Genomic DNA, 26,574 nt, shown 5'->3' with positions numbered 1-26,574 from the left:
ATGCACATTTTTAATTCTCCAGATCCCTGGACAGTTTTCCACTTCGCGTCAGTCCATCTTAAACAAGCTTGAGCCCAGAGAAGTTGCCAATGTTACATTTTTAAGCTGCATTTGTGAATGCAGCAACAAACTGTGTTCACAGACAGTATTTTTTGGAGGTGATTTCGAGTCCATGCAGTGATTTCCACAACAGAGGCGAGTCATTACTTTGTCTGTTTTTATGCAGAGGGTCTGAGGATCATGACTATTCGCTATTGCTTTTCAGCCTTGTCCCTTTTTTACAGTGGTTTCTCCAGATTCTCTGAATCTTTAAATGATATTACTTACTGTTGAATATTTTGACTTCTGAGAGACTCAGCCTCTTTAGAATTCCCTATTAGACCCAGTCATGTTACTAACCTGTTGCATATTAACCAATTTACTTCCTCAAAGTGTTTTCCTCCAGGTGTTCCCCAAGTACTTTTTTTTTTTGCATTTCACATCTCCAGAGTTTTGCAGTCTCCCTTTGAAGTATTTTTGAAATGTATAGCCAGCATCACATTTAAAATGAGCATACGTTTTTTTTTATACAATAACATTTTTCAGTTTATACATCTGATTTTTACACTTGGCACATTTTTTAAAAATTGAATGTAGAGCTTAAATGATTTGCAAACAATCAAAATCCGTTCTTTAGTCATTGTTTACACAGTATCCCAACATTTTTTTTAATTGGGATTGTAATATTTAGATCTTAAGACCATATGGCAATGTAGAGGTGAAATTTTCACTCTTGTAAATGAATCATAAACAGGTCTGTGAGTTTATTTTTGTGTAAATTTTTTCCTCCTGCAGGTGTCTGAATAGTATCACAGAGAACAAATGTACCTTTATATGTAGGTGCGGGGGAGGCTACATTGTGCATTAAACCGCAGTGAATGAAACTACTTAGAGATTTTAAACTGCAACTCTTTAACAGCAAAGTGCTCTTGTAGGTCAGAGACGTTTTCTACTCAGACACTCATGGATAAAAAATGTGGACAAAAATATTTAATTCAAACCTAACTTTGCCATTAAGGTTGAAAAAAACCCAGAGCAAAACACTTGCTCGTGGGCTGCAGATATTCATGCCATACACATGCAGTAAAACACAATATGTTTCTGCAGAGCTTTGCACTGCCTGAAAGCACAAATGCACACCGAAAATCCCCAAGGAATACATCCTAGCAACAAAACCTCTTCAGCTCCTAATAATGAGAAAAGTGCTCCACGTTCTATTGGGTTTCATAAGGTGCAAAGCTTTTTAATATGAACTGCAATATTGTGCTTTGGCATATCCTGTGATATACTATGATAATACCTGGATACAGTTTTTATGTGGTTTGTATTGGTGCTGAAGCAGTTTTACTAATGCATTTCTCTTGACTTTTACTCCTCCTGTCATTCACAGACATGATGCACTGCTTTATTTTCCGTGCTGTGTTGTTTTTCTACCTCTCTAATGTAAAAGTTAAGCTGCTGATGAAGTTTGAGAAATAATATATTGTCACCATGAACCCAAACTCATCAATTAATAAAGTAAGAACTGTTTTTCAACTCTGCAGAATGACAAACAGTCTGATAATTCAGTAAGTTTGCCGTCTTCCTTAAAGTCATCAAGAAAAAAGTCCTCTGTTTCCAGTATGGAGTGTTCTGATTATAAAAATAGCCCTTCAAAAATGTGTATTCTGTATTTACATGTTCAGATGTCATCATCCCTTTGTGTCCAAACATTGTATTCATGTTTGTTTATCTCCCTGATGTTTATATGACTGTCTTTCGGTATTGCATTATTTATGTTCTGCTTTTTCTATGTGCCTACAGTGTCCCAGTTTTCTTTATCAAAATCAATAATGTTTCATTTTATCCGCAGGCTGTCTGTGTATCAGATTTGAAGCCATGGTGTTGACATATCAGGCTGCATAGGGACCACTGCCCACATTCTGTACCTCCAGGCCATATAATCACCCCACACTCTACCAAGGAGACTGCACGCTGTTGTTATTTATCCAGCATGTTTTTCTGATATTCCACTTGGGTTCTGCTTACCCTGCTTAAACCTGAACATCCTCCAATCTGAAATGACCACTTCTTGCTCCTGGTGCCTTATAGTAGTAGTGTCTATCTAAACAACTGTCTGATAGATCAAATTTAAAATACATGTTCACAGTACCCAGAGGATACAGAGTTTGGGGCTGGGGCCAAGGGTGTTGTCAGAGGGACACATTCAACCCTGACAAAAGAGACTGAGAAGGGCGAGGACCGGCTGAGAACAAACTGGCAAATAATCAGTGTATCCCTATATACTAGACATATATACTACCGTGTACTATATCAAAATGCAGACTGACAGCAGCTGTTTCGCTGTTTACACTCAACATGAGTCCCTTAGCACTCTAAGGGACTGGAACCAAGTGCCACACACCTGTAACATCGGCGGGATACCAAAGCTTTTTTTATTGTATAATATTTGTTTGGTGTGGAGGGGGGGCCACAGGGGGGTCCAGGTTCAGTTTTACAGGGGCGCTGGCCCCTGTTGGCCCCTCCCCAGAACCGCCACTGCTTGACTTTAGTGACCCAAACAGGTAGACGTATGAGGACAATAAATTATGCATTGTGTCCTAATCAACAGAAAATTCTCTTGTAATTTTTAGTGAAATGTTTCAACAGCTACGGCCTGTTACTAGTAACATAGAGTAAGTTCATGTGTTTGCGAGGGAATGATCTTTGGCTTCTTAAAAATATTTAAATCTATATTTAAATGTTTTGGTTATAGATACTTCCCAAATCAAGCTTTAACTCAGTCTTGCTACTTTCTGCAGGCTAGCTAGGTTAAGCTTGTTACCAATGTCTCAAAAGAAAACTACTTCAACTTAAATATGGATGTTAAGGGGCGCTGGTGGCCTAGCAGTCTAAGCGCCCCACATACAGAAGCTACAGTCCTCGTTGCAGGGGTTGCCGGTTCGATTACTGGTCGGTCGACCATTTCCCCGCTCTCTACTCCCCACATTTCCTCTTCAGCTGTCCTATTCAATGAAGGCAAAAGGGCCAAAAATATAACTTAAAAAAAAATGTTAAAACTTTGGTCATTTTATAGTTTTCTATCCAGGTCACTTGGTCAACATTTCCTGCACTAATCCAAAATCATGATAAATGCCTAATTCCTGCAAAAAATAATGACAATTCCATTAGCCCCACTTGTTCTATGATGTCAATGCTAATTAGAAAACGTTGGCATTGTTACATGCCGTAACATGTTCAACATTTTATCAGCTTAACATCAACCATCATTAGCATGTTTACCTAGGCCTTTAGCCTTTAGCTCAAACCCCTGTGCGCCCATGGGCAATGGAGACCACATAAAGGTTATGATCACCTGTACTCTTTAATCAGTGAATTGCTGTTACCTGTGAGTTCCTCTCCTGCTCCCTCTTTCTTTTTTTGCACTTTAGGTGACTTTTGTTATATCACTGCTGCTCACATTCCAAGTCACTCCGGCTGAGACAATCTGCTAAATGTCTAAAGTGTAAAAATGGAAATGTAATGCCGCTGCTCTGTACCTGCCAGATCTACATGACAGCCAGCGCATGGGGGAGCTGGCTCATCACTGCAGTCTTATCCCCACATTCTGCCGGGACCATGACAGCACAGTCAATGTGGGTGAGCTGTAATCAGTACATGAGTGTCCTGGATAGTCTGTACTCAGCGGACTCTATATATATTCTAACAAGGAACAAGTAGGGCCACAGGGAGATGCATAGATGGGGGGAAAAAAACAAACAATGTGACTTACACGAGCAGATTCAGGCAAACACTTTGGTATTTTCCAGAGAGATTCAAGTTCAACAGTTAAAAAAAAAAAAAGGTACCACACAGAAATACAAACTGACAGCCCCATGCCTGCATCCTTGTACCTGACAATAAACGAGTGCTGCGGTGCGAGGCCGGGGTTGTAGTTGAGCACGGGCTGGGGTGAAAGGTCGGCCAACAAGGTGATTCCAGAGCCGAAGAGGAGCAGAGTGACGTGGTAGGGGAGCAGCTCGACCGACTCAGAGGTGAAGGTGATGGAGAGGAGCTGGCCATAGCTGAAGGCTTGGTGACCCAGGAATTTCTCTAGTGGAGGGAAGGCAAGGGGAGAGGTTGAATGTTAGAGAGGTGAGTGCAGTCAGCGATATTAAGAAAGTCTGGCTGTGTGTTGTGCAGGAGTCTGAATGAGTGTCTATTTGTGTAAATTCAGAAGTAAGTTCCCTGTTTCTTCTTTTTTTCGGAATTTGTTTGTGCATGTGTGTGTGTGTGTGTGTGTGTGTGTGTGTGTGTGTGTGTGTGTGTGTGTGTGTGTGTGTGTGTGTGTGTGTGTGCCAGGGCAGAGGGGGATCAGGCTTTTTGAGCCCACATTGAGCACAGCTGGAGTCCATGTGTAATTACCCACCCCCTTATTTTAGGCTCATTACAGCACATTAACCCGACTTCAAAGATCCCAGCCATCATTAGACTTCCCCTTGACTCCACTCCCAAAACTGGCAAAAGGGAAAAACATGCATAAGTTGCACTTAAGATACAAAAAAATAGGCCGAAGTCTTGCCCTCTATCAATATGGAAATCTGAAAAATGTAAACAACTCTTGCTGTTGTCAGAAGCCTTGCACCAGTTATGCCTTCAAAATGAAAAAATCATAACAATTTGTGAGGAAAAAACAACTCCGCTGCCATTCTCAACCAGCTCAGGGTGAGTGAGTGGGCAAAACTGACAGTTTGCACGCTTGGTTGCCACCTTGTTTTTGAGCGTAATCGTGTGTGAAGTACATCCTGAGCCCTTCTGGGGGCTGGGAGGACTGAGGAGTGGAGTGGGTGATGCTTTTTTTTTTCTTTGCGAGGTGCTTCTGGCGTCATTCGGAGCAATTCAACTGTCTGATCGTGTAATATGTGTTCAACCAACAGCCCCCGTTTATCATCTCCACCAGGCCCTTCTGTACACCCATGCCCTCTGAAATCGACAGCCAGGTTAAACAATGTTCTGACCAGCAACACTTTGTGACACCTTATACTCAGGATTTTGGCTGCTGCTGGTAATGTAATACTCAGTGATGTGTTAAAATAATTAGTGGAAGTGATAAGTCATTACTTTTTTCAATAAAATCCTATGTAATTATAATTTCAATTAAGTCGTAAGTGGTTTTTCTTCTTTATAATTTCATGGATTTCATGGTGGATTTGCCTTTACAATTCACTTGGTTCATTATACATCACATTATTCCATTAGTATTGTAGCTGTGTCTTTTCAGCTGCTTTGGTACTTTGGTTTTGTTCAGGTTCGAATCCACAGGTGCATCTTAACTAATCAGAATATTGTAGAAAAAGTTAAGGTAACATTTCACATATTCTACATTCATGACATGAACAGTGGAATATTTAAAGCCTTTTCTTGTCTTAATTTTGATTAATATGGCTTATAGCTCATGAAAATCAGAGATCCAGTGTCTCAAATTATTAGAATATTTCTTAAGATCAATCAAAAAATGATTTCAAATACAGAAATATCCAACTTCTGAAAAGTATGTTCATTTATAAACTCAGAACCTGGTTGGGGCTCCTTTTAAGAATTACAGCATCACTGCAGAAAGACATGGAGGCGAGTGTGTGGCACTGTTGAGTTGTTATTGAAGCCCAGGTTGCATTGAATGCTGCCTCCAGTTGGTCGGGTCTATTCTCATGTTGGATAGATTCTCTATTGGGTTTAGGTCAGGCTGACCAGCCAAGCAGAGTAATATCATGGCCAGCAAACCATTTGGTGGTAGTTTTGGCGCTGTAGGCAGGTGCTAAGTCCTGCTGGAAAATGAAATCAGCATCTCTGTAAAGCCTGTCAGCAAATGGAAGCATGAAATGCTCTGAATTCTCCAGGTACATTGCTGTGTTAACTTTGGAATTCAGAAAACACAGTGGAACAACAAAGGCACCCTAGCTGTGGCACATGGCACCCATTGGATTCTGTGCCTCACCACTCTTCTTCCAGGATCTTGGACTTTGATTTCCAAATGACATGCAAAGTTTACTTTCATTTGCAAAGAGGACTTTGGACTCCACTGTGCAATAGTCCAGTTCTTTTTTCTCCTTAGCTTGAGTAAGACGCTTCTGATGTCTCTGGTTCAGGAGTGGCTTGATATTAGAAATGTGAAAGTCGAAGCCCCTTTCCTGGGGTTGTCTATGCGTGATGACTCTTGATGAGCTGACACAAGCCTCCGTCCACTCCTTGTGAAGCTCTCCCAAGGGTTTGAATCATAATTTCATGACCATCCTCTGAAAGCTGCAGTCGTCCCTGTTTCTTATGTACTTTATCCCAAGCACTTTTGCCTTCCAGTCAACTTTCCATAGGCTTCAATACAGCACTCTGAGAACAGCAGGCCTTTTCATGAATGACTTTCTGTAGATTATCCTCTTTGTGGAGGGTGTCGATGGTCGTCAACTGTCAAGTCAGCAGTCTTCCCCTAATTATGGTTGTGTGTACTGAACTAGACCAAGAGATATAGAGTTTCTATACTGTTTCTATAGTAATTTATTCCAACTTGAAATGAAATATGCTAATATTTTGTGATATGATTTTACAGCTATGGGCTGTAATTATCAAAACTAAAATAGAAAAATGCTTGAAACATTTTAGTTCACGTTATGAGTCTAGACTGTATTAAATTTCCCCTTTCTGAAATAACAGATGAAACATATTCTAATTTGTTGAGATGCACCTGTACGAATCCAGCTGGCAAAGTTTGTCTTAATGTTGTATTGGCAAATTCCTTTTTTCTTTATAAGCTGCCACATGGAAAGGAATCAAGGTTATTTGAGGGGGCTAGGGTTAGAATAAATATCATGCAAAAAAACCTCAATGCTCTTCATATTTATCAATCTTTAATGGAATTGGTATTTATAGAAAATGAAAAACAGGTATTTAAAGTGAAAAGGCAAAGCCTCACAATTACATAACTAATCAATAGCCCTGACCCTGTTCTGGGTCCAGTTCAGCATCATTTATGTTCTTGGGACTTCTCAGTCAATAGGAATAGATAATTACAGCCAATCAGGAACAGGGGGCAGGGTGAGCAGCTCAGCAGCCACCAATCATCACCAGTACAGACAAAACCCTTCCCAAATGAAATGAGCTGTCACACATCTAAATGTAGCACAATCAATACATATTGATGAGAAGGAATAAAAAGGAACTCATGCTGCCTGGAAAGAGAAGAAGTGTTGATTAAATCCATCACCAATTAGACGAGCATACCTTCAATGTGTCCTTTTACGTCTATACGTCTAAAACTGTGGAAAAACATCCTATTCGTTTGAGAGGTTTAAATTACAAAACCGATCAATACTCACTCTGTGATCTATCAAGCCACCACTCATAGCATTGTAAATTTAGACCTAAACACATCAACTATTCATGTATTCAATGTTCCCCTCACTGCAGTATGTTTTCTTCATACTATTACAGGATGTCTACAGTTTTTGTTTCAATATACAGTTAAAATTGACTCCTATGGATTCTTCAGTACAACAGTTAGCTTTTCAATTTAAATGATTTAGCTCATGTCAGTGTAACAAGGTTTCTGGCTACAAGTTTGTATGCTGTCTCTTCAGCTGTCCAGAGCTTTTGAATTACACTGACACTCCTGCCAAAAATACAGCCATACACAGCAGGTTGTCTGTGCCAGTAGTGACCCATAATGAGACATATTTATGCTTATTTTTAGGCAGGGATCTGTTGTGGACACAGTTTTAATGACAGGAGCAGAAAGAAAGTCAGGAGGTGTTGGGAAAAGAGGTAAAAGTGTGTAAAGCCAGAGGTCTGGTTGAAGGATATGTCAAACAGATGATGTCCACTTAGTGTACCTGGAGATGTGTAATGTAACTCATATGTACCACAGCATGATATATTGTAACATGTAGCTTTTATAACTTCTGCAGCAAAACATAATGTTGTAAAAGAAGCAGACTAAAGTGATTTCATTTGCATATTGTCACAGGTTAATGTAACCTACGTGCATAACATAGGTTGCGTATGGAACATAACTTATGTATCTAATATAACTGAGGTTGCATAATGTTACAGTAGGTAACATAACAAAATGTTTAACAGTATCTACATTTCACAAAATGTGTAACTTCTTTGATGTAACTGATGTTATAAAAATAAAAGACTTGCAAAATTTTAATTGTGCAATGTATCTCATGCAACGTAATTTACGCGCCGGACACAACTTCTGTATGTGGCGCAACTTACATTCATACCTAGTACAACTGGAGTGGTGTTGTGTAACCATAATGTGTAACATGTCAGGTAAAGTAAATGTAGTAACTTCTGTAACTCTTTGAAAAGTCACAGACTTATGTTTTTGAACCTAAATAACATAACTTGCGTACGTGAGGTAACTTGCATAAGTAATTCATAATACTGCATAATCTACTTATTATAATCCAAACCCTGATATTTTCTTTACCTCAACAAGAAGTTTGGATGCCTAACCCTAAGGTTATGGTAGCTGTTTTACTATGTAGTGGCTTGCTTTTGCCAGTCGAAACAAAAAGCCAATAAGCCACTGAGGGGCTGCTTTTCCGGGACCCACTTAGATGACAAGTGTCCTCTTTAGCAGGATGAATGAATGACGCTCTGGTCCAAACTCCGTACATTACATCATTACACAGTTATGCTCTGCCGATCAATCTGCACTTACATCCAACATAACTTGCAGAATAATTAACAGGATAATGTACACACGAAGGCGATGACCACGGTCAAAAACTGTTTGCTAACCCAGTAGGCAGCTCACCTGCCACTAATTGGGTCTTCTTCTCTTTGTGCTTTCTAAACCCTACTTGACAACACCCGCCACCTAGTGTACACAAGTAAGTGCAACAAACAAAATAAAACATCACACACAACATCAATACAAATATGGCTCTATCAACTAAAGTGTTCAACTTGTTGTCTGCAATGCCTGTTAAAGCACTTCCAACATGTCTGCAATGAGAATGGTCTTAAACTGTTTTGGGTGTCATTGGCAAATAGTCTATACTGTTGCTAGATTGGGAAGTATTGGCAGGATGCTGGGATTACAACTAAATTGAAATAAATACTTTTGGCAGACAATGTTCTTTTCTATTAATTCAGTTGACTGCAGCTCGGTAGAAGAAGTTTGTGCCCAGGAACTGTGGAAGGATGAAAATAGTTAAATTAATGTGTCTGGAGATCTTAACAAAACACTAATAACAAAAAGAATCAGTGTCTGGTCGAACAACTCCAGTTCCTGAGCTCAGCACTGCCTTTGTTTAAAAACCTGGAGTTAATCAGTGAAACTTCAAAATCATCTTTGCTATCTCCTCTATGCTGTACATTGTCATTTTTCAAACATTGCTCCCTTTAGTCGGTCGCTCAGTCACACACTCAAGCTACACTCTCCAGGATTGCATCTGCCAGCAGACGATCATGTTGCATTAAGTTCAGAAATGAGAACAGTCTCAGCAGAGCCATGACTTTTGGGGAACAGAGGAGAGGCAATTACCCATATTTGGGGAGTCACACACTGTAATAATGAGTAATGTAAAACCTCATGTTCACTGGAAATAAAAGTCAACAGATATTACTTTTGAAATGATTAATAAGAAATATATACTGCACATTCCTTGCATAACGCTGGGTAATGAGCCCAATAATACTATTGTGTGACCGAGCTAATATTCTCTCATGAAGTGCTCCCTTATGGTTTTGAGTGGTTATGTTTCAGATGTAGCTTTCTGGTCATTATTCCAGTGGGGTCTGATTTGCGTCAGTGTGGTTCCTGTTTGTGCTCTCTCCATCTGTGAGCATGGAGGAACCAAAGCTTAATTACTCATAACCTTCATAAACGGTCCAGGAATGGCCCCGCTGGAGGGTCCCTCTCTAAAGTAATGAATCACTATAATAAAACAATGAAAGGATTATTCATGTGCAATTGTGATATTTTGTCTGTGTCCTGCTGTGTATTTATATTCATTATTTTATCTCACATGGAAAAATGGAGATAATTAAAAAGTTAAGCAACATCCACACAATACTGAGATTAAATTTTTCTCTGTACCATTCAGTGTGGTACTTCAACCATTTTAGTCTGCTCAAATATGTTTTTTAATTGATTAATCACTATGTTGCATTGCCTGTTGACACTGTGGCAGAAATTATTATAATTAGCATTTTTAATTGATGAACATTGTGGTAAAAACACATCTGTCTTAGGCTAGTCTGAGGAGCTACTGGGCCCCAAGTCTATTGAGGAAACGTGTAACAGGGTCCTGTTCCAACAGCAGCAGAGACGTTTTTTTCGTCTCTAAGTTGGCGATCACTACAAATCGAGTCCTGCTCACCCTGTCAGGACTGTAATTTGCATAGCCACCTGTACTCTTAACATTATTCCTTACCTTATACCAAAAAAAGCCAACTGTACTCTTAGATTTGCTCAAGGACTAATATTAGTAAAAATACAAAGGATTTTTTATATAAGCTCCTCTTTTTGACATTTTAATTTTCATGTTACACATAATAATAATAATAATAATAATAATAATAATAATAATAATAATAATAATAATAATAATACATGTTATTTATAAAAGCGCTTTAAAAGTTTCTCAAAGACACTACACAAAGTAAATTATACAACAGATATGCAAAGGTTGTTGTAAGAAGTGAAAAAAATAGAATAGATAAAGAAAAACATGGGCAAAAAAGGACAGAGACATTGTTTAAAATCAATTATATGTTAAAAGACTTTCTAAATATGTGGGTTTTGAGTCCGGATTTGAATGTGATGAGTGAGGGAGAGAGTCTGAGGTGTTTGGGGAGAGAGTTCCAGAGAGTGGGGGAAGCAACAGAGAAGGCCCTGTCCCCCCAGGTTCGGTGAGAAGGGTTTGGTGAGAAGGGTGAGGAGGTTGGCATTGGTGGAACGGAGGCTGTGGGTGGGATTGTATGGCTGCAGAAGGTCTTAACAGGCTTTAAACTGTTTCAGAAACTATCATAAGGACCATTCGAAGCTCTGGAAAACAAGACATCAGCAGATCTCTCACTAATGAGAACAATCATTGTAACCAAGCAATTGAGGCGTGTATTTGCACAAAACCCAAAAGTCCAATGTGAGAAATACAATGCTTCAAATACTGCCACTCTTTTTCGATTTTGTTTCAATGGTTCTCTCTGAATGATCCCAACTCCACTGACTGTGCTGCACTCTGCCAAGAACACATAAAGCTGCCACCCCCAACAGGTGATAGATGCCTGAATAACTTTTAGGGAATGGCAGAGGAGCTCGCAATCAATCAGCGGCTTTAGACTCTGCTCCAACCAAATTAAATCAACTCTATTTCAATTAAATCACAACTGCTTTGCTCTCACACGAGCCCCACTGAGGCTCGAACATCGACCCACATCCAGATAGTCTGAGGGCAAAGGCCAGATGGACAAACTTTAAACTTTTAAAGAGGTCCAACACTGTCAGGACACTTAACTGCACTGCCTGCAGGCGCATAATGCATGACCTGGAATCTAATTATGTGAGTGAAGGGAGTCTCATTCATATTCCAGGGCACTTCTTAAGCAATGAAAATCAAATATGCATCTGCAGATAGGTACACACATACTGAATACACTTTTGCATACAGAGGATAAAAATCCAACACAATAGGATTAAAATGCACTTTTTTTTTTAACACAAATCAAAATAAAAAATTAGCTGTAATGTCAAAAAAAGCATCATCCATTACTTTCACTTAGCAGGTTATAAGACTGAAGTTACTACACTGAGGTCAACTTTTTATAACATGCCTTTGGCTTTTTTCTATCATTTCAGTATTTCATTACTCCATAGATGTTAATCAAGTAGTTCTTGATGGCACTAAGAAGGGTAGATTAGAAGACAGATTTCTACAACTTCGGACACAATGAGATTTTATACAACATGCAAATGATCTAAAACTTTCCAAAAAGAATAATAACCATAGTCATTTAACCAAGCAAACACTTGCTGACATTCTGCAACAGTGGCTAGAAAAAAAACATCCCTTTAAGAGGCAGAAACTTTGACAGGAACCAGACTTATTGGTGGACAATGGAAATGAGGAAGTGGGAAGGACAGAGATAGAGAATTTATTTTATGCCCCAATGGGTGAAACAATTCAAAGATGTTGTTGCTGTTGGTGTCACTACAGACATATGTAAAAAGTTCTACATTCCAGTTCCAGGAAAACATGAGACATGCCAGGACAAAATGTTGGGAGTAATGGCAGCTGCAATATGTAGAAAAAAAAACACATGTTCCTGTAACAAGAAATCTACTACACCTTGAAGTGACGCTGCACCAAGCTATACGCTAATGCATGTGTTTTAACCACTGCATTAATAAGGCACTACTGTGGTCTGACAGGGATAGGAAAGCTTCCCTTTTAAGAACAAGTGGTTCTGTTGTTCTACAAACAAAACACTGGATCAGATACCCATATTTATTTTATTCAAGTGATCAAAACCTCTGAGTTAAAATCAGGATTATTTTGATCCCAGCACTGGTGAGAAAAACATTGCAATTCTCACAACAATAACTAACTCTATTCCAACAACTGTTGTAGTCGGGATTTCTCTCTCAGGCTCCCTTTTGTCATTCCACACGACTCCCTCTTTCCCTTTCCCTATGTGTGCAACCATGTGCAACATCAGAATGAAAACGAAGCGACTGTCCACATGATGCACTGTGTCGAGACACGAGAACCTTAAAAGCCCCAGAGTTCTCGGACAGGGGTTGGGGAGTTGGTTGGATTCAACAAGGAGGGGAGACTCCGATGGCAGGTTTTTCGACAAGCTTCTGATTACGGCCATTTGGAATGGGAACCAACACTTTCACCTTTAGACTTTGTCAGAGAGCACAGCTGAGTTTGTTTCAGGCATACTGAACTCTTCATTCCCCGACTCCAGCTTCACTCAAACACTCCTTAGCCTGCCACGTAAGTTGCTTCTCCTCTTTCCTCGTACCCTTTTGCTCCCTGTGTTCTTTCTCATTTAATGCTCTCTCTCTCAAAACCGTTTCCTTATTTCCAGTTGCTGCATCTCTTTTCTTTTCTGCTTGTGCTTACACATGACAAGGCGACCACCCGACTGGATTGCATGCAGACCTTGGAGCAGGTAGTTCTCAGCTTGTGTGAAACTCCTAGCTGCAATTACAGCTTGAATCAGAGTGACAGGGTAGCCTGGAGCTGCTCTAGTGGATCTTTTCACTTCTTTCTCTCTCTGCTGCTCCTCCACTGAGCACAAGAGCAGCCATATGCAGCTCTCTCGCCTTCTACTAGAGGGTTACTTTGTTGAAATTCAGCTTTTTCCATCTGTCTCCCTCTTCTTTCCTCTTTTCTTCCCGTCTCCATGCTGCTCCAGGCTTAGCAGGTTGGCCTGGACTGCAGATATGAAAAGGATCAACATTGCAAGCTTCTCAACAGATGGCTGTAGCGACTTATGTTTCGATGATGTCCCCTTCAGCACGAGAGCCAGGAGAGCTGCAGTCACTGTCCAGTAGATTCAAGTGGTGAGCACAGTTGTTGGAGGCAGGTCAAAGCGACTGTTTAGGGAAGAGGTACTTCATGTTTGTCTACGATAGTTCCTGGCAGCTGCACTCAAGTGTTCAGTCTGTTGAGTCACCGTGGGGGGAACTCGAAGTTGAACTGTGTCAACTGTTGAGCAGATGTCCAAGATCAGGGGGGTGGACAAGTGGCAGTGAACATGACTCAGGGGTAGACTGCAAACGCGGTCGCATGTCGACTTACATTTATTACTTGGGCACACGAGTAGAAAAAATAAAACACTGAAGAGCACAGATAAGATATTGCAGACATCAAATGCTTTCATGTATTGTGAAAAAAAAAGAAGCAGATCAAACAGCGTAAGGATGTGAACTACCAAATCCTGTTATCAGCCCATAAAAAGCCACTACTAGATGTCCTCAGGTGCATCAATATGCATATAAAGGGTCTTTTTCTATCTCCTAGTAGGCTCAGTAAAGGTTCATGTACAGGGAGCAGGTTGTTATACATGAACCTGATGCAAAGAGGACTGGTCTTAGCTTATCCTGGAGGGGATCCTTTATTGTAAAAACCTGCTAACTATGTACTATCACACACTTACACAGCCACTTCTGTATGAAATCAATAATTTTAAACCAGATATCCATTTGTAAATGATTTCATTAAATCCAAAATGGTTGTATCATACATTATTATGGTCTGTCAGACTCACAGTTTAAGCTGAGTCTATAGTGATAATCTAAAAATATGCTAGCATAGCTGTTAAGGTGCACGTAAAACTGAACAATTCATAACATCAACTAACTTAGCTGGTTTAATTCAAATTCAACTGATCATCTTGTAAAATTAAAAAACTTAGCTAGCTTAACTTACAATAAACTGACTATTAAATTTTGCTAACTTAGCTAATTGAACTTGCATTGGACCCACTTCACAAAATGAGCTAACTTAGCTAGTTCAACCCAAATTTAACTGAACATTTTGTGAAATAAGCTAACTCAGCTGTTGGTTCTGAAAGTTAGCAAGACAATCTGTAAATTAAGCTAACTAAGCTAGTTATACTCACATTAAATTGAACGGTTTGGAAAATGAGCAAATTTAGCTATTTTAGCTCACATTAACTCACTTCAAAAAATTAGCTAGCTTAGTTGTTGGTACCCACAGTAACATTTCATCTCAGAAAACAATTTGTAATTTGAGCAAATGTAGCTAATTTAACTCACATTAAACTCTACTGGTTGTAAATCATGCTAACTCAGACCATTTTACTCACATTTAACTTGGTTCAGAAAATTAGCTAGCTTCGCTGTTAGTACTGACAGTAAACTGAACAATTCGTAAAAAGAGCTAACTTATTTGCTTCTGAAAGTGAACAAAACAATTTGTATGGATGGATGGGTCAAAGAAAAACTAACATTTTTGCCACAGAGTCAACATGCAGAGTTGAAATGTACCTGATTGTATGTGCAGATAGATGTTTGTGATCAGGTTGTCAAAGATGTCAACTTAACTGTTGAGTATCTAAGATGTTACTGAGTTTTGACCACTCAGAATCAAGTATTTAACACAGACAAATTAGCTAAGCAAGACAAGTGTGATGGTGTGTTGGTTGGTTTCCATAATACATGTCCCTTATGATTTAACATTCAATAGATAGATCAAGTGAAATGATCTACCCTGATCAGCTGTCACTTTGACATGAGTGGCACCACAAACAGAAAATGAAGATAACTTTCCAGAGATAGGCCTACCTGTATTTTAGGGACTAAGACTCACACAAGTCCGAAGCATTAACCTAGCTTTAAAAAAAGTTACAAAAAGTTCTACTTATGTTCTGCCCTTTGCTGCATTACTAATATGCACTTAGTTGTGGATACAATTAAAAATAGTAGATGACAAGGAATCTTACAGCCGTCCGGTAGAGGCAGCTGGTTTTTAAGAAGAATTTTAATGGTAGTGTTAACTGCTAATACAAGGCCATTTAATATTCTGATCAAATCTGAAGCAGTTGTGATGAAACAGCATAAAGGGTGAGGGTTTAAGTGGCATGATGGATTGATTTTTGATGGGGAATTCAGGACACAACGGAGCTCTTTATTTTTTTATTTCTCTGACAACTCCTTTTGAGGCAGTTTCAAGGGGACATCTGTGGCTCCTTGACCTCTACAAAAGCTGTTATTTCTGGAACAGGATGAGCCACACAGATCCCAAATACTCCCTTCTTGACTAATTCAATTTTTAAAAAAAGAAGCCAGTGATTGAATCCTGTCCCGCCTGCCACAGCTGACGCTCAAGAGAAACCATGGTGACAAATACATTCACGGATATCACAGAAATAGCATTTTGCAAGATGTTCTACGCTGGGTTGTCACTCAGAATTATCTCCTACTTTGCTGAGGAACACAGTGGAGGGATTTCTGCATAAATACAAATTAAAAGTATAAAAAGAGAAGACACATTGGCAGTGAAAGAGAGAAAATAGAAAGAGGGAGCTGCTTTCCTGAGCTGCTGCCACTCTGGTTTTTAATCTTTAAAGTAACTGTACACATGCAACATTACAAGGAAAAAGGCGAGAGGAAATGAGATCATTAATAGGGATGGCAAGCCAATAGATTTGTGCATATATTATATGAGGAAACAACATCAACAAGCACTGGCTATGGTAGATAAGCAGGCTGCCATAAAGCTGCTCTCGGCCAGTTGGTCCACTAATCTGTGGCCCACAGAGACGTCAATGTAGACCATGTGAAGAAGAAAACAACTTCATAGACACTTTTAATGATGCACATGTATAATTACACCTAAATATATATGGTAAAGCATGGAAACACTCGTTATGGATGTGTACACAAACACACACACGAGTAATAGTCAAACTTGCAGACGTCCGTGACTTCCAAATGGATTTATAATGTCGTTCCAGCCTGACCACAAGGCTTTGTCACATCCCGCTGTAAGCATTTCATCTTTCTAAATAAAGATCCCTCCAAATGGAGTCGTTCTCTCCTCGTTTTGGGGCATTAAACCTCCAGGAAGCGGAGTTAATGGGATTGCTCCTGTTTTGCCTCTGGCTGCGGTCTGCATGCATGGACGCCAGAGGGGCTGTGAGTCGACGCCTAGCACCGACTTAGCGGAGACGAAAAGACACCAAGCCAATTTTTACTTTGTTGCCTCTCCAGCATGGCCAAGACATCCAATTCCATCAGGCCTTATGCTGCTGGGGCGGCTGATAGAAATGGGCCCTAAGTCCTGTAGCCGGGCCAGCTTATTCCCTTATCTTCTAATGGCTCTGATAACGGATTGGAGGGAGTGATGTCAGAATAACTGCTGCATGACCCGCTGCCAAAGAGCTTGATTAATCTCACTGAGGAACAACAGGAACAAGCTACGGCTATTACAGACGCTCTCAAAAGCTCATATCATTTACATATTTGCCAGAAGAGCAACAATTGGAGGATTTATTATCTTCCAACAAAACTGTCAACAATACCTAATATCTCCCTGAGGGCCGTAACACACATTTGACCTAACTGAGGTGAATGTCTGTCATGTATGAGTGGAAATCTCTATTATTTTTGCCTTATGACTCACCGGGGGCTTTGTAGAAGCCGATGTCTTCCTCTGTTAGAGGCAGCAGATAGACTTCACCTTCCTTCCACAGCAGGGGGTACTCCTGCCCTGCAGAGAATTTACCCACCCAGCCGTCCTGATCTGGAGGGTAAAACCACAAAACATGAATCATAGCTGTTCACCTTTGCATCACAGGGCTCAGAATAAAGTGCATGAGGGACATTCTAGTGTTTACAGGGATTGTTTGTGGTCTTATATAAGATGTGTTCAGATAGTTTATCAACTCCCCTGTATTTTATCAGTGGTCAACATTAAAATACACTGCATGCAGTGGCCTTGAGATCTTAACACACTGCATGAATAATAGACAATAAACAGAAGAACATAAAGAAATTATGCTGGAAAGTTATTAAACACAGAAAAATAAAGAGAAAGATGCAAATTCAGAAACCGTGTAAGGTGATAAACTTCTCCATAATACCTAGTGGTGTAATGTAACAAAGTGACAATACTTTGTTACAGTACTTTCATATTTTCTGGAAGTGTTTACACTTTACTTGAACATTTAGGTTTCTGTCAATTTCCACTTTTACTCCACTGGTAGGTCTTTTATTACTCTCTATTCTTTCCCCTTTTCTTCTCTTTTAACAGATTTACTTGCAATTTTACTTTGAATATTTAAAGCTCCAGTGAGGAATTTTTAGCTGGTTGTGAAACACACTGAAAATAATACTGATGCCTCCATATGAGCTAAGAAAGCAAACAAGACCCCAAGCAACAGAACTGCACATGTCTATATGGTAATTTTTTTGTCTCCAACAGCAGCCACAGGGCAGGTGTCATACAAACACAATTTACAGGACGCTGAATAAAGTGTTATTTAATTTTTCCCTGGCAAGTATACACAGTGAGTGACACATGTGACTGTTTAAAGAAAGCAGAATTAGACTTGTAGTCAGAAACATTACCTTCAAGTAAATTGGACAAAATAACAGATGAAACTTCCTGATTTGTCCAAAATGGGGCGTCAAAGTTAACAAAAACAGGAGCTTTAAGTTTGATAACTATAATAACAGTGCTCCTAATACTTCTAAAGCATATATCTGATACTTTCAGACTTTTACTTTTGTGAAATAACCTCTTCCACTTCTTCCAAAACTATTTTCTGGTACAATATTTGTGCTTTTTCTTAAGGACATGGACTTCAAAGTTTCTTACCTGTGGACTTTGTAAAGTTTCCAGCAATAAATAACGTTGTGCTGAATTGGAAAATACCTTCATGGTTCATTTTAACCTTTAAAATGTACACAAACATACATTGTTTGACTGTCACTTCTTGATTTCCACCTTGGGAGCATCTCTGTTTTTGTTGTGATTGCATCTCATTATTTCTCCATATATAATTAGTGTGTTTTCAGTATGTGTTTTATTTCCTTGCAGAGTCCTTCTCTAAAACCTCCAAATGTATTTCCAAATTGAAAAGGACAATTCAACAATTTGCTCGTATTCCTCCAATTTGCATCCCTTTTATTAATCTGCACAATGTTTCATTTGTTGTCCCTCGGAGCTTCCTATAAATAGAATATCACAACATGTCCAATTAAAATTGTTTTTGCAAAACCCAGCACTTTGCACACAACACTACAGCACACATTCATCAATAATAATAAAAATAACAGCAAAATAATAAGGCAAGGCAGTAGTTTTAAAGTGCAGCAATCCCATTGTTTAAGGAAATATCAATAGCTTGTACACAAAAGAAGTACCTTCAGTAAAATCAGAGGTGATGTTGACAGCAGTGTAGTGACCGGACGAGGTGCAGGCCAGGGAGTGTCCGAAGCAGAAACACGCTTGGCAGCCTACTTGGTTCACTTGTTGTAGGTTGAAAAAGCCTGGTTTGCATCTGCAGATATCCACACAAACACAGAGCTTCATGCATAAAAAGTTATTAGCATGCACATGCTGCGTACACGACTCATTGCAGCTATTTATCACAACATTCCTGTGGTGTGAGTCTTTCTAATCTCCTTCTCCCTGCAGCAGGCGGGTTGCTGGTCTGCAGTGTTAAGGAATAAGGGACCAAATAAATCTCAGCTGCAAAGACCCCGAGCGCTGACCTACAGACGCTAGCCGGCATATGGGTGGGACAGGAACACAGCTAAAAATCAGCCCCTACACTAGTCACATTACACAGGAGAGGGGCCCGCTCAATGAGCCGTGAAATCAGGTTAAAAAAAAGTCAACAAACAGGGAGAGCAGGATTATTCAATAGTTTGAGACCTGGGGGCTCTGTGTGTGTATTGCTGATGTCACAGCGAGTTTATCAGTTTGATCCCACGGGAACGAGATGGAAGCAGACAGAGAGCTGGTTACTGACATGTAGTAACAGTCAGTGCTGTCCAAGAAGCCAAAATGATGGATGGTGCCAACTCTAAGGGGTAATATTGGATAAATTCCTCTTGAGCCGTATTCTCTACATCTTTTCAGATTGTTTCTTTAGACATTATTTTATGAGAGAATATTCTATCTCAGAGGAAAGTAAGGTGATTATTGTTTTAACGGTCCTTTTCAGGAAATATCCTGACCTATCTGCTTTGTGTTAACACTGATCTATATTCTGCAGTGGAGAAATTACTGTTCAATAAACCTACATGTTACAGTCTTAATGTTTAATCCTTTATAATAAAGACTTAACTAATAAACACCATTAACCGACGAACCCTTCATGACAGCTTCAGTTGTTCCATTGTACAGAGCATTAATTGTTGCCTAGGTAACCAGAGGTCACGTGCGCACATTCATGACGCCGTCCACGAGACCATTACACACACCTGTCACAGCTCTGGCCCTCCACGTTCGTCTTGCAGCGACATCTTCCATCCAGAGGGGAGCAGACGTCCACGCTGCCACTGGGGTCGCACTCACACGGCCTAAAGATGTAAAAATGACAGATGTGCATTGACGGCAGTATAAAAAAACATGTCACTGAGAGAGAAGCAGTAAGAATGTTGCTTAAAACGTTCCTCCTTCTCCTTGAGAATAGTCTGCTTGCTTGTCTTGTTTTCAGATCACAGATGGTCAGATACACAAGAGACGAGCTGTTAACAGCAGGGATCCCTGATATAAAACACCTCAGCAACAGGGAAGCTTGTCTTGGGGCTTGAACCTGGGGTGTCAAGAGGGGTGGCATGGCCCACCCTTGAAATATGATTGACCAACCCCAAGGTCTTAAACTATGATCGGTTATTTGCTTGTCAGAGGTAGAACTCATGTTAAAAACGACTATTTGGCCTGTGTTGCAATCAAATAGAAACCTCCAGTGTGGAAAAATGAAGCCACTGTGGAGGTGAAAAGCAAAACTGCAGTTCCTTGAGCGTCCACTAGAGGCTGGCTCCAAAAGCTAAGTAAGCCCCATCACAACTCATAGTAAAATGCTCATTTTGGCAGTGTTAAAAAACTTGTTTCCAGCATGGTACCAAAATATTTTTAGTCTGACAAGCTCATTACTGGTTACTGTTTTATAACAATAAGAATTATGCATTAATTAGTATAATTAGGAGTGGTGCATTTACTGACAGCTCAGTGCATTGTAGTGTTTTTTTGGGAGTATAGATTGATCTGAAGTTAGCTTTCAATTCTTTGGTTGCAACAGGCAGCTAGTAGCTTCGTTTAGACATATCAGTGTAGCATATTTCCTGTTGTTAGTGCTTTGATTCATGACTTTAAACAAAGATGTATTTGAGTTATCAAAATTTAGCTTAAAAGATTTATAGTTACCACTCTTTTTTATTATTTAAAGTTGAAAAATATACATACAGAAACAAATTATGACATTAGTAAGATACTGAAGTGTTGGTATTAGAAATAGATGTGACTAGTAGAGACAGAAAATAAATAGATAGTAAATAAATAGTACTCATTAATTTGTGTTCACAAACACTATTTCTGCCCCCCCAGCACAAGTCAGTGTCCCACCTCGGCGACCCCAGCCAAAAGCTCAAGATGCACCCCTGGAGGCGGGGTTTAAAAAATGGAGTAGTTGTCCCTCAGAGTGAGTTTTAATCACCACTTCACTCCTTCTTGTAACAAATAATCAACACCAAGATGCTTGATTTAACACACGATCTATCACAAAAATTAAAACCAGTCGGTAAGCAACCTCGATAAAGCAAATGAGGTGTGTGGGTCAGCACTGACTCGGATTATGTCAAAATGTGTTTGATCAGCTTCATTGATTGATTACTTTTGTTTGAAAATGTAACACAGAATCAGATTTTTAATGAGGAGCTATTACAAATAATTCAATTATCTCAAGGCAAGCAGTCTCTGCTTGTTTCTGCTCCAGTGATCTGTGTAATTCACACCTCAGCTCAACAGCCTGATTTTGCTGCATGAATGAGAGAAAACAGTGTGTGTCTGAAAAGTGTGTGCAGGCTGATGTGGTTTGTACATGAAAACAGATATGTTACAAAGGAATTTAGGTAAGGAGAAAAATCTTTGCCAAACTAATTTGCATGAAAGTCACTATTTAGCTCTAGATTTTCTTTGCAAAAACCTTTTATATCGCACAAAGGTCATGAGTTTTATGGGTTACAAATTAATGGTTTATAAATAGCCACCTCTATATAGCCATCATTCTGATCTAGGCCAATTTTGGGCCTTAAGTGTCAGCTTATATCCACCTGACAAGAAGCAACATTAGCAATCTTGTGGTGTTTTTGTTCAACAACTGGCCAAGGTTTGTTTGTTTGTATTCACCTACATTTTATCTTGGTTTTGGTCTCATCCAGCAACCCAGAATTAAAACATTCTTTTTATGCCTATAGCTTCTAAAAGCTACGGTGCACCATTTTTTTTAGAGCCTTTTACATTATGCCAAATCAAATTATTGATCTCAATTTTAAAATCACAATCATAAAACTGTGTAGCTAGAACATGTGGCTATTGGTAATGGGTAACAGTAGCTATTAGCCACTATAGCATCACCTATTGGGTTGTTAACCACTATTTCAAGCATCAAGTTTGGCATTTGGTCATCACTATTTCGACCTGTCATGATTAAAGTAGAAAATAAGGGGCGCTGGTGGCCTAGCGGTCTAAGCGCCCCACGTACAGAGGCTACAGTCCTCGTCGCAGGAGTCCCCGGTTCGATTCCCAGCCGGTCGATCATTTCCTGCGTGTCTTCCCCCGCTCCCTACTCCCCACATTTCCTGTCTCTCTTCAGCTGTCCTATAAAATAAAGGCAAAAAGCCCCAAAAATGTAACTTTAAAGTAGAAAATAATTAAATTCCTGTTAAGTTATAGGGGAAATATGAATTTCAATGGTGGGTGATGACCAGCATTAAGGCGCCTTACTGCCACCTACTGTTTTGGAGTGCGAATTAACCACACCACTACTGAAAATGCACTGTCATAGAACCCCTCCTTCAAAATAAAGGCACAGAAAAAACTATTGCCTCAACAGTTTGTCTTGGCCGACCTTTGTGACCCACTGACAATGGATACGCGACCCTCTTTTGGGGCCCCAAACTGCTAGTTGAGTTTGTTGTCTAGTGCACTTTAAATGGGACCAAAACACCACTATATCTCGTTAAAGGACTCAACAATGGCAATTGAGAATCATTAACTAAGTAGGTAAATGTTATTGGATTTAATGTGTATGTATAATATACTGTAGTTCATCAAGTTGGGGTCATTCACCACATTGGTTCCATACTGAAGACAGTAGAGTCGCCCCCTGTTGGCCCATTTAAGAGTCTGTTGGTTTAAATCACGACACTGGGTTCACACTCTGGGTTCATAGACTTGTATGAAGTCTGTGGCTGTTCTTTTAAACAGTAAGATCAGTGTATCTCACTCACACTCTCCACAGTTAGTTGGTACAAATAATAAAACAGAAAACAGTCATTGATATGCGATTCAACACCAACACATCTTAGCATTCCCTCTGCAGGTAGAGAGGGTCAGTGAGAGTTAGGGTGGACTTCTTATGAATATAAATATTACAGCAGACTCTGCTACTTCTCTCTCTCGCTCTCGAACACACACATGCACACACATATATGCATCGTCATGCACATTTCCATGCTTGCATTTTCAGTACGAGAGCTCTCAGGTCAGAGATAGTTGGACAGTGCTTTTCATCATCAAAATGTATGCAGCAGGTCAGTGCAACTCGATGCTGCAACAAAGGGTGCATAAAAGCAGCCAGACTGAGTGTGTGAGAGTACAGATCCTCAGATGTAAATCAGTCTCTTGTGTTAGGAATGAAAACAAGTCTGGCTTTAACTAAATTGAAACCTGCTGAGCTCATTCTGGTCAGATCGTGCTATAATCAGAATCAGGCTGAGTACAAAAATAGAAAAACAACATTTCATTAGGGGCGCTTCTTTAATGAATAAAGAACAATTGTGATCAGCTCTTGATTTTACAATTGCAGAATATCTCTCTCTCTAATCACTGATTACTTTGCCTCTACCAAAAACACTGAACAGTATCCCTTTACATAACTGGAAACAGCCATTGTGTGCATGCTAATGAATCCCATTTCAAATAAAGAAAATCAATGGTATTAGCCAGTATAACAATGATGAATAATGAATGGTTTTGGAAAAAGTCCAATAGTTTTGACAGTAAAAAGGGATTATGAATGTAAAACCAGATTAAGTCTGACTAGTACTGTAACTGCAGTACTACAATAACACTTCCTGACTTGATGTGAAGCATTATTTATTTAGACAGAGAAGTTTCTCCTTGGCTGCAGCTAAAGCAGTTTCCTGAAGTTTCCAAAGGCGGCAAAGCTGGATGCGATCATCATGGCAACAGATGGAAGAAACCGCATGGTCTCTGGCTTGGTTCTGAAGGCTCCTCATACACCATCTCTCTTTCTTTCTTTTTCAGGACAGTTGGCTGACGAAAACCTAAACACTGACCACGCGCAGCAGGATGGAATTTATATCCATAAACTGTTGAAGTTGTGGTTACTTTTTAACACAACAAAGGAAAGTCCAGACTGCAAAGAGGAGCATAGAGGAGGGCTGTAGTCTGAGTTATCTGATCATTCATAGGTTAATAACCTCATCTGTGGTTGTGCAGATTTGATGGAAGTTGAGTTCAAAATGTAATAATGTATAGTACAAATGTTATCTTATTTCTTGATGCAGACATTTTTCAATTTTGGAAAAGTTTTTGAGGACAGATTTGGCAAGTTGCCCAAAAAGAGATGAAAGTAGTTTTATACTTTCTGACTTACAGTCACCACTACCTGGGATGTTTGCTTTTCAGTGTATTCAGGAAAACAGTTTGTAAAAATGTTTCCATTCAGAATTCAAGACATTTGATGGAAAATTGTTAATTTTCCTTTAATCAGAATCAGAAATACTGTAGTTATCCCGGGGGAAATTCAGTTGTTACAGAATGCTCTTATACACAGTATGAAAAAGTCAAAATATTAATAGAAAGAATGAATGAAATAAGATATAAAGACGAATGAAATAATATAATTTAGATTAATAATAATAATATGTATTTATGTCTGCACAAAATTAGACTGTGGTAGCTCTGTTTTGTCTTCACCAATCATCTGTGGGAATTAAACAGTCACTAAATATCTGTTAACTTTGTCCATCTGATGTCTGGCAGATGGATCACAAATGTTGCTTAACACAGTGCCTCTAATGTGATGTGGCAGCAGCTTAAGATACTGCTTGACATTTCTGAACTCTTTAAAGCAGGGTCTTCTTCCTCTGTCTTCTTCTTAAAAAGAAACACAAAGACAAGTTCGTTCTGGTGAATGAGGACATTTATTTATATATTTATGCCTGTTTATTGAGTAAATGATGAAAAGATAACGAAGAATAAAGTTGCATGCTTTAAGAAAATATCTGTTGATACGGTACAGACATCAGAGTTGGAATATACTTCAATGAAACCTGTACTGGGTCATTTTAGCTGATAGATTGTAAATTGTATACAAGGTTGGCTTAAAAATGCATCTATGTATGTAGTGTGTGTATCTAAGTGAACTATGCATTGATAACAAGCTGGGTGGTTCCTCTTCTCTTCAGAACGGAGGATGCAACGTCCATGTTTTCCAAAAATTATGTCAAATTCATGTCAAAAATCTGTTTTCCACTTTGCCAAAATCCATTTTAAATGAATGGGGCTTGGAGTAGTTGCCGGTGTTGGATCATGATTATAAATGGTTTCCTTTTGGCATGGTTCAGTTTTAAATTGAATTTGTGGATGCAGTGACAGATTGTGGTCACAAAACGGGATTTTTGGAAGTGATACTGAGCCCATGCAGTGATTTCCACTACAGAGTTATGTCTTTTTAATGCAGTGCCACCTGTGGGCCTGAAGATCACAGCCAGCAATGGGTTTTTTCTTTTGTCTTGTCCTGTTTGCACAGAGATTTCTCCAGATTCTCTGAATCATTTAATGATATTATGTACGGTTGATGTGAACTTCTTTGCAGTTTTAAGCTGAGGAACATGAATCTGAAATTGTTGAACTAATTGCTCACACAGTCTCTCAGAGAGTGGTGAACCTCATTCCATACAAATTAACCCAATAAGTTGGGAAATGTTCCTATGGGCATTTTTTTTAACATTACACAACTTTTTCAGTGTTTTGTTGTTCTTATTCCAATTAGTGATTTGGAAACCATCAAAATGAGTATTTATCAAATTTTTCATAGCATCCCAACTTTTTGAGAATTGGGTTTGTATTAAGACATCTCTGCCATCATGCTTTATAGTGATCATTTTATTTTTATTTTACTCAAATATATCTATTGATCAGTTGGGTTACTCCACTCCTCAGTGTTCAGTTTAGTTCCCAAAATCCAGCAATGATGGCAAAAAAGCTTCTTTTTTTTCTGTTGTTTTGTGAGCTTTAGAGAAGTTATGTCTACTTTAGAGTCTAATCTTTGTTTTGAGGTCCGTCCTTTTAAAGGTCACCATCTCTGAAAGCTGAGGGGAGTCTCCCCAAGCACCAAAAAGCTGGATTAGGAAACCAGGTTTCTCATGGTGAGGGTGAAAGGTCATATTTGGAGGTCCTGGAGATTTGTGGACTTCTCACAGACCAGCTTCACTGAAAACAATACACAACAGTGATGAGAATGAACCAGAAAGCTGTCGACATTACAACCAAGGGTGGAACAAGCCTCCTTCCACATTAGTTGTTATATAAATGTCAATTAATATTTGTATCGATTAAAGTAGCACCTTCCTGTTTTGTCAGATTAGATGGTTGTGATAGAGATTAATGAGTCTAGGGAGATAATAACAGTGATAAACTACACAGCACACTATATTCAAATAATATCCTAAGAAGAAACAAGACGCAAAAATCCAAATATGACCTGTTTAGAGTTAAATATAACTAATAATTTGTCTTTTTCATTACA

At 39.2% G+C, this 26,574-nt stretch overlaps 1 protein-coding gene across 15 annotated transcripts in view; it reads right to left on the bottom strand.

Annotated features, from left to right (window-relative positions):
• Positions 1 to 26,574, bottom strand: part of lamc3 (laminin, gamma 3) — a 219,942-nt gene that overhangs the window by 59,200 nt on the left and 134,168 nt on the right. For all 15 annotated transcript variants that reach the window (XM_034709416.1, XM_034709411.1, XM_034709410.1 and 12 more), the window contains 4 exons: positions 19,997 to 20,095; positions 18,932 to 19,068; positions 17,187 to 17,306; positions 3,933 to 4,131 (listed from right to left, as the gene is read on the bottom strand). In XM_034709416.1, the coding sequence (XP_034565307.1) occupies positions 3,933 to 4,131; positions 17,187 to 17,306; positions 18,932 to 19,068; positions 19,997 to 20,095 (555 nt within the window). The remainder of the gene's footprint in view (positions 1 to 3,932; positions 4,132 to 17,186; positions 17,307 to 18,931; positions 19,069 to 19,996; positions 20,096 to 26,574) is intronic.

This window comes from Notolabrus celidotus, chromosome 19, assembly GCF_009762535.1.
Source record: "Notolabrus celidotus isolate fNotCel1 chromosome 19, fNotCel1.pri, whole genome shotgun sequence".
NCBI classification, from domain to species: Eukaryota; Metazoa; Chordata; class Actinopteri; order Labriformes; family Labridae; genus Notolabrus; species Notolabrus celidotus.
This window is presented reverse-complemented; position numbering and strand designations above follow the sequence as displayed.